Source organism: Austrofundulus limnaeus, unplaced genomic scaffold, assembly GCF_001266775.1.
Source record: "Austrofundulus limnaeus strain Quisiro unplaced genomic scaffold, Austrofundulus_limnaeus-1.0 Scaffold15, whole genome shotgun sequence".
Classification (NCBI taxonomy): domain Eukaryota; kingdom Metazoa; phylum Chordata; class Actinopteri; order Cyprinodontiformes; family Rivulidae; genus Austrofundulus; species Austrofundulus limnaeus.
In genome coordinates this window covers 4,056,399-4,066,079 of record NW_013952417.1, presented here as the reverse complement: position 1 = coordinate 4,066,079, position 9,681 = coordinate 4,056,399, and the positions used below count along the sequence as shown (strand labels likewise).

The following is a 9,681-nucleotide window of genomic DNA, read 5'->3' as shown; positions in this document are numbered from 1 at the left end:
AGGTTTTGAAGTTTTTATCTTGAAAGAAAAAAAACATATTTATGTTATTACAACCCGTCAGTTCTTAATGCATCAGTCTGGACAAAATATATAACTGTAATAAATCACACTGTCTCCACCTCTTTAACTTCTTTTGCTGAACTGCATTATTGATTTCTGTAATGTACTTTAAAAATGTATTGCACAAAATAAGCCACACACAGCAACTTAAAGATAGGCATAATTATTTATATTAACAAAGCAATCAATGGTGAGTCACAACTAAAAATCAGTTTAAACATATGAAGTCTTTTTAAAAACCATCTGCATTAAATCACATTTAATTTGAACCTACACACCACTGTTTCAGTCTAAGAGTTGTTATTGTGATTAATATATGGAGGCAACATGAAAAAAAAAACACATTAAAAGTCAAATGATGAGTGAAAATCAAGAGGGAGAAAATAAAACTCTTTAAAATATTCTGATTACAAGTGACCGACTGTTTGCTATGTTTTTTATATAAGGCAGTAGAACCCATTTTCATTCATATTTCTGAACCCTGATATAAAATATAAATAAAATATGAAGCCTAAACCACATTTATTTTTAGTGAGTAACCAGTTACTGAGCTTCTTTAGTGAGTTTTTTTAAATAATCCAGAGACCAAAACTAGAGTTAAATTACCCATAAATGTTTTCTCAAGGCTGAAGCTACTGTATGTTCAGTTGGATGAGGAACCAAATGCAGTCACACAGAGGAGACAAGCAGCAAAGTCATGGAACCAAAGACACTTTAATACCAGACCAACTAAAGTCAAATAAATTAAACAAGCAATGGCATCAACCCAAAGGGCAGGTGGATAAAAAAAAGATCTGACAAAGAGCAAAGGAGAGTTTGTGAGTACAAAAACACAGAGGGAAGTAATTACAATAATCTGTAGGTTTGCTCATTTACTGAAACCAGGCACAAGTCAGAAACAGGAAGTTAAATTACCCAAAAGTACAAAAGCAAACAACTTTCCAAAATATAACCAAAACTGAATCAAATGACAAAAACATCTAAATACTAAAAACAAGATAACTTTCAACTAAAGATGGAAACAACCAACTGAACAACAAATGACTGAACCAACAAAAAGTGAAGCAAGATGTTCAATAAAGACCCTGAGAAGAAAAACTAATTTTAATTGTAAGCACACACAATTTAAGTTTATTCATCGGCAGGTCCTCTTTGCATTTAATGCACATTGGCGCTCTGAGTTTATGTTGATTTATTCACAGCTGTATTTAATTTCCAGCTGTGCTATTAAAGAAGGGAGCCGAACAAAACAAGCCTCCTCCGGTCATCAACAAACGCCACACAAGCTGCAATAAAAGCTGCTCTTTCAACCCTGGAAGACCCAAATGAATAACTTTGTGGTTTTTCTCTTAAGACGATCCACTTGTGAACACCAGCGCTACTCAAGCGTCCCTCTCAAGGACACTCGAGGACACAATGGCACTCTTATTATCTACACTTCACACTAATATAATCACCTACATTCAGCGACAGGGAAGCCAGTGCAAATAGGCTAACCCGTTCAAGTGGGCTGACATCATTCCAGGACAGAAGAGGCAGAAGGAAACCCATCAGCACTGATGGAAGGACGCGAGGCGACAGACAGCAGACACAAACAGAGAAGCGAAGCAGGATGGAAAGGTCCTAATAGGAAGGGACAAGTGTTGAGAGTTCAACAGATAGTGAAGGACAAGGCAAAGGCAGCTGGAAGCATCCTTTTAGGCTGAGTGACATCTCTGCTGAACACATCTGAGACTTCAAGTGAGTCACAAGCTCTCAATTCTAACACAAAACAGCAAAGCCTTGTACCTGTCACAACTGGTTAGAATGATCCGATGGTTTCAAAAGCACAAAGTGCCACAGGAGGAACGGAAATCTGGAATTCTATAAGATTTTACAAACAAATGAAGGACTTTAAATTATAGTGAAGATAACCCATCTGCAGTATATGGAACGATGTCGACGCAAAGATTTGTAGATGAATTTCGTGAAAAAATACGATTTTGTGGTAATTGCATCTGTGAAAAAACATCTAAAGACAAAAATCCATCAACTCACTGTGACCGTAACTTGTTTCCCTCCCAGGGCTGTTTCCAGTTGCAGGTGACGCCACGGGGTACCACATGCCGTCAGTTTCAGCTGATGTGGCTCTGGCAAAATGCCATTCACTCAGACGTCAGAGCTGACCATTCAGCAGATCCACAATTAACCACTGCTCACAAGAGGACAGGAGCGAAAGGGTCTGTGTCAAGACGGAGGGGGGGGCGCAGAGGTGATGTTGGAAGCAAGGGGGGGAGTGGGCGTGGCATAGGCGGAGTCCAACGGCGCCAGTTATAGGATTACCCAGATTATCCTTCCACGAAGATCAGTCCCGCGGAAACGGTTCACTGCGCTGATCAGCCAAGTCCACTTGCCTTGTGCCTGTGTCTGCGCAGAGACACCTGTTGTTCAACAGAGGTGTCAGGCGTGGGGGGGGGGGGGTGTCAAGCTTAAAATGACCACAGAATGACCAGAAGAGTCCGATAACGGCTTTGTTTGAAGGATAGGAAGGGGGAAAAGACACAACAGAGACATCAGAGGTGTTTAAATAATAACTTTTCCTTGTTTTGTTCTTTTTATCTGCACCAAGGGTATACATGAGACGGAACGGTAGAATGTCGAGGGAGAAATTGAAGCAGATATTAAACAATCATCCCTTTTATCTTCCTTCAAAGCAACCTGCGACCACCCCTATCATCCTAAGAAACAAACAGGACTGCATGCTGAACGGCGGGGCTGAGTTGCCTGTGTGGATGTATTAGTATGTTTGTTGTGTTTAGTGAGTGTTGGAGCATTCCAGGATGTCAGGAATTGTCCTTTTGTCAGTGCTGTGGGATGGACAAGAAAACACACAGCAAAGTGAAAACCCAGATGCAAACACCGGCCAAAAATATACCTCGGAGGCAAAAGGGGGAACAATAACTCACAAATCCCATGGGAACCTAAATAAAACTACAAAGACACTAATATGAAATATGATCCTTGTGAAAGCACTGAGGCCTTCTACATGTGTGGAAGAATTGTTTTATTTTAAAGAAGCAGCACAGATACTTTGACTTATACGGTGTTCAACCATTGCAATAACGTTAAAAACCTGAGCCGTTCCCGGCATGTGGGCATGCCTTTTATTTTCATGGCTAAACAAAGCGTTTTTGTGCAGAACACCTGTGTGGATCAACTGACCAACACATTACTCAAAGAGGAGACTCTATAGTAACTATATCCTCCCAGTGGCAGGAGCTTGGCAAGAGACTCACTAGAGCAAGAAGGAAGGAAGACAAAACTCTCCTCTTGTTCCAGACAACAATGGTTAAATGAAGATACTCTGTTTATTCTTAAAAACACCTTGTGTTATGATAATGTGCCCATACACATCCTGTCACCATAACCCTGAGAGTCCTATTAAGAAATTACAGATGCAACATAGATTGTGAAGGTATGGTAGAAGGATAATTGGCAGCACTAAATTTAGGGAACATGCTTCTGATCTTGTAATAATCTCATCAGCATGCTCTCGTCTCAGGAGGAAAGTTTTTTTTCCTTCTATCAGCAATAAGATTTTACAGTTTGGAGGGAAAACTATGTTAACTAATAAGATTTTACAGTTTGGAGGGAAAACTATGTTAACTAATAAAATTTTACAGTTTGGAGGGAAAACTATGCTAACTTATAAGATTTTACAGTTTGGAGGGAAAACTATGCTAACTATGTTAACTACTATATTAAACTGCATGTCGATGGAGGTAAAACATTGACGGGTTACATTGACATTGAAAGAGATTTGATATGGAAAAAAACATGGTCACTGAAAAACTTGTACTCTCATTTTATGTTGAAACTTTGTTTTCGGACGAGAAAATTTTTTATTTTAGTTACTGCAAGATGTCAATGCTTCGATGTCGAAGGGGGCGGGGTTAGGTGGAAGGCTCCTTCACAGAACTTCGRTAAGCTTTAGTTTAAGGTACATCTTCTCAACTACAGGGAAGGGTCTTGTTATAATATTAGAAACTAACAAGTGCCCAACCTATTTAGAAGTGTGTGTGGTGCAGGGTGTACAAAAACAGACAGAAACAATCAATAAAAGATGAGGGTCTTCCCATCATTATCGCCCACCCCCAAAACACAATTAACAAACCTCCAGTCCTAAGAACTTATTTTAGGTTATCTAGCAGCTAAAGTTAAATCTGATTCACATCTTCGAAATATAAGTGGTCAATTAGCTTATTTTAAAATCAAAACTGAGGCACTTTTTGGTTTCCACAGCTAATTATAATAATCATAACAACAAGACCCTTCCCTGTGGTTGAGGAACTACACTTGAACCTTCCATCAGTGGACTGCAGGTAGATGTAGAGGATGAGTGGAAAAATAGGTCCATTTAACCCCGCCCCCCAATGCAGAAAAAGTGACAGCTTGAAGTGACAATGTAAGTAAAACAGCTGAAGTGGCACTGAAATTTTGTCTCATTAGCTGCGTTTCCATTGATCATGAAAATGCACAAATTAGAATTTCGAAAATAAATTTGCTCAATGGAAACGTCAATTTTGAAAAAAAATTACGTTTTTCGACAAAATCTTTTTGCTGGAAAGCCTCGATAAAAGACGCCGACTTCTCTTCTGATGATGAGCGCTAGTGTCGCGGTAGCAACATGCTATGTGTTTGCATCCATTGCCGCCATGTTTGTAATGACTTATCGTGAGAACAAGCGTATTCATGCGTYACTTTAATAGTATTTCTTACTTAATGGAAACACCGCAGTTGCGAAACTGTGTTTTTCGACATTAACAGAATATCGACAAAGTTTTGCGCACATTTGCAATGGAAACGCAGCTGTTGAGAAGCTGTCACTGTTTTAGCTCAATACATGTCTCAATATTTGTAAAGTAGTGAAAACCATTGGAAAAAATGTTTTTAACTGACTATGTAAGGTACTCTATGTGTCACTACATTAGGGATTAAATTCTCATTAACTAGCTGAATCAAGCCTGACATGACCTTCAGATTGCAATAAACAAAGTGAACAACAGCAAAAAAAAAGGACTAAATGAGTGGTGTGCAATAAATCCAGTCATGTTTATACAGTATATGCTAGTATTCTGTCAGTTGTAATGAGGATAGAAAGGAAAGAACTTTAACATGTGTTTTAATCAAATTTATAGTTTCGGTCCTAATTTTTGAAAAAACTGGAAAATGGACAAAAAAACAATTATGATTAAAGATTATTAAATTTCACTCTCTTTCTGCCTTGCCTCGTAAATGAGCTGCAGCGCCTCGAGGGAGGCGAGGGGGTGGCAGCATTCAGAAATAATAATTAACATCAAAGTTTCTAACAAATCAAGCAATGTCCTATCCATTTTTGTCGGTACATAAATGACTGGAAACAAATGAGGAAACAACTGTTCCTACTGTTAGATTAAAACAGGTAAGCTGTGGAATCATGTATTCTGTTATAAAAAAAATAATAATACAACTACACCCATTTTAGAAAAACACGATTATATCTCTGTTAACTCTGTGTTGAAAGCTCAACACAACAGTTGAAGTTTAGAAGGAAATATGAAATTTTGATTCTATGAACTCTAGCGATTTAAAGATGTGAAGAAGATTTATTTTACAAGAGAAACAAATGTTTCTTATAAGTTTTTTATTTCCTGGCATGTTTTTTTTTTATATAATTGACTTAAAGACAGATTTTACTAAAGTGCTTAAAACACTGTATTTGTTTACATTTTTGTTTACATTGGTCAACATTCATAAAGACTTGGATTTAAAATGAATGGCTATCCAAATTAATTGATACAGTTATTGTATCATATAGGAACACACATTTTTGTGAAAAATCTAGTTGAAGCCCTATAGTTTATTATAAGTGCACTATGTTGCTGGTTTCATTTGTTTGTATTAACAATTCTATACAATTTCCTACATTTGAATATAGATTTAAGCAAAAACTGAATCTAAAAGATACATTTTCCTGAGACCCGACAGTGAAATGAACTATGACTGGGGTCAAATATATGACTTTTTTTTCTTTACAAAGAAAGAAAAACAATTCTACAAATTTATCCCATTACAAGTTCATATTAAACATCTAGGACAGACACTGAGACAAGAAAAATGTCTCTTTCCTGAAGAAATTAGCAAAAAAAAAAAGATCAACTCAAAGGTACAAAGAATGTTTTATTTTGAAATTGAATGATGAACAGAAATTACTTTAGCATTAGAGTTGATGACGTAAAAAAAGTTTRAAAGAGCAAATAACATGTTGACACCTTCCAAAAATCATTGTTTTTCAGGAAACAAAAAAAAAAAAAACTTAAGCGAAATGTACCATATATTGTTTATTAATAAAATTTGGGGAAAAAAGACTTACCGGTAAGTGATTATTTAAAAAAGGTGTTGGTTTTAAATTATTAATGTTGTTCAAAAAAGGGCAGTTATTTTATATTTACAGCTTGATCCCAGTGACGTAAATTCAAAAGTTTGAATTGTTTCATCTATAAAAGCCAACGATTTATCACTGAGCAAGAATACAGTAAAACKCGTTTTCTGACAGTCTGAGTGCAAAACATCACCGAGCTGTAAACACAACAAAAGTCACTGAGCAACATGGGTGTGCATAGACGGGAATAATTTGGCCATGCCAATTGAAAAACACGTTGAACAAACTCGTGAAACAGGATTTGCAGGAAGAAAGTCTAATAAAAAAAACACACATTCATTCTTACAAATACATTTTTGGAAGATAATGATTGTAGATACAACTCTCTGTTTGAATCTTCTGCTTCATTTGTTAATATGAAAATGTTTGCATAATAATATATCAAATCAAGAAAAAGGAGAGTTTTAAAGGGGAAATATGCCATCAAACACATTTTGTTGTGTGCTTAGAGCAGGGGTGCCCAAACACTTTCCCCGAGGGGGCCAAAATGAAAATCTATTCATGGCTGTGGGCCAAATGCAGTTATATAATACATGAAATACAAACACTTTTTAAAATAAAATTTAACCATTAAGCTATGCAATGGCCTTCTTTTGTTTTAGTCTGTGTACTTGGAGAAAGTCTGCCATACGCTCAAGTAGCAAAGGCTCATGGGACATATCATAAATTAATAAAATATGAGTTTTTGTGGCCTTATAAAGTGTGCAAATCTGCATGTGGGGTTAAATCTGATTTAAATATTACTTGTCATTTCATGTTTAATCCTAATAAATCAAAGATATGTCAGCACCATGACTGAAAACTACCTTCACTACAGCCCTTTTATACAGTCATTTGACCAATGGAAATACTGTCTTTCTACCTATGGGATAACAGGTTACAACCTTGTAACTTTGGCAGCTGTTGGTGGGCCAAATCAAATGGCTTGGCGGGCCAAATTTGGCCCGCGAGCCCCACTTTGGGCTCCTCTGGCATAGAGTGTGTAGGAGTGCAGAAAAGTTTAACTTAGTTTTTCTGTTTTCTATGATGTTTTCTGAACTAAAACGTCACAAAATCTGCGACAGAACTTCTGAATTTACCAACTACATCTTCTGTCTTTCATACGGTCAACAGTCCAGTTGTCTCCCCTCCGCCTACACACTCACACCAAAGAGTTGTGAAAATTACAGATTTTTGAGGGTCAAGATGCAAGTAAACATCCAAAGGGGTTGACATGTATGTGGACAAGTCTTCCCTTGTTGACAACTTTTAAATAATTATAGAAATAAAATATTTCTGTACAGCTATATAGTCGTAAACCCCTCTATCAAACTGGAATGAACCAGTCTGGAAGGTGGAGGGGGCGGGATGTGAAGCGACTTGTTTGGATTTAAAGAGACAGCCTCAAAACGAGTTGAGACACACTTCAGAAAAGGGGTGAAAGAGGGGCTTGTGGAGTTACAATAAGGGGGAAATTCAGACTGAAGCATTGCAGTTCCACATTATATAGACCCCAAAGGGTTTAAATGTGAAAAAGACGGATTTAAAAGGACAATTTGTCTACTTTATCACAACTGATAATGCAGATCCATGTTTTCTTAATAATGTGCCATTCTACTAAGTTTATCTCAGCAANTTTTTCTGTTTTCTATGATGTTTTCTGAACTAAAACGTCACAAAATCTGCGACAGAACTTCTGAATTTACCAACTACATCTTCTGTCTTTCATACGGTCAACAGTCCAGTTGTCTCCCCTCCGCCTACACACTCACACCAAAGAGTTGTGAAAATTACAGATTTTTGAGGGTCAAGATGCAAGTAAACATCCAAAGGGGTTGACATGTATGTGGACAAGTCTTCCCTTGTTGACAACTTTTAAATAATTATAGAAATAAAATATTTCTGTACAGCTATATAGTCGTAAACCCCTCTATCAAACTGGAATGAACCAGTCTGGAAGGTGGAGGGGGCGGGATGTGAAGCGACTTGTTTGGATTTAAAGAGACAGCCTCAAAACGAGTTGAGACACACTTCAGAAAAGGGGTGAAAGAGGGGCTTGTGGAGTTACAATAAGGGGGAAATTCAGACTGAAGCATTGCAGTTCCACATTATATAGACCCCAAAGGGTTTAAATGTGAAAAAGACYGATTTAAAAGGACAATTTGTCTACTTTATCACAACTGATAATGCAGATCCATGTTTTCTTAATAATGTGCCATTCTACTAAGTTTATCTCAGCAAAACTCAACATTACAGTGTCTGCTTTTTTAAGCATCYCATGGSATTGATCCTAGGACTGTCTGAATAWATCAGCAAARGGTGCATTTATGTAATAATAYCATAAATGAATAACTACATCCTCTGGGAATAATTTAGCAGGCCCACCAACTGATGCAGCTGCAGATGTTTTCCAATGTTTCATCCAACAAAAAGCCATTGATCAAGCTAATCTGCAGCTGGTCAATGAATAAAAAACTCAACGAGATCAAAGAGATGTGTAATATTTGCATTGCATGCAGAGCGTGGGAAGTATGTGCATCCATGCAAAAAGTGTGTGTGTGTTTGTGTGTATTTGTGTGTGTGTGTGCGTTGTTATTGCATAATTACCAGAGAAACAGCCTAATACGTCTCCTGACTGAGTACTGCTGCAGCCCGTGGGCCTTTCCAGGTTCTCTGCTTGATTAAAGCTGGAATTAAATCATGGCCATGACCTTCTTCACTAATGACAAATTACTGGCAATTAGCCCAGAGATTGGCCTCCTTCCTTTCCCTCGTCTTCGTCTCACAACCAGGCGCCCTGGCGTACAGATGCGCACAGCCAGTGAAAAGGCCACAAAACAGGCTCTTTTGTACGTATTGTGAGCTAACATACGGGCCGGCACTGAGGCATTGCAGGAATCGAGCTACAAGGAGCTTGAGCAAATACGTGCCTACAGAGCCACACCCACCCTACCTGTGAGGTTTATTTAATTCTTGGGGGGGGTGGGGGTGGGGGGTGATCTGTGCAGGGATCAGCGACAGAAAACAGGTTCGGCCTGCATTCTTCAGGCCACACAATCGCATCGACGCTTATATATCGGCATACTTGTGGCACTGATGGGTGTGTGCCATTGCTTCCGTTTGTGTGTGTGTGTGTGTGTGTGTGTGTGTGTGTGTGTGTGTGTGTGTGTGTGTGTGTGTGT

The 9,681-nt window shown here is 38.0% G+C and overlaps 1 protein-coding gene across 1 annotated transcript in view; it reads right to left on the bottom strand.

Moving 5' to 3' along the window:
• Nucleotides 1-2,225, bottom strand: part of rxrgb (retinoid X receptor, gamma b) — a gene marked incomplete in the record, with an annotated part of 37,433 nt that extends 35,208 nt beyond the window's left edge. The window contains 1 exon segment of the mRNA XM_014002955.1: nucleotides 2,098-2,225. Coding sequence (XP_013858409.1) covers nucleotides 2,098-2,164 — 67 coding nt within the window.
• Nucleotides 2,226-9,681: the final 7,456 nt, after the last annotated feature.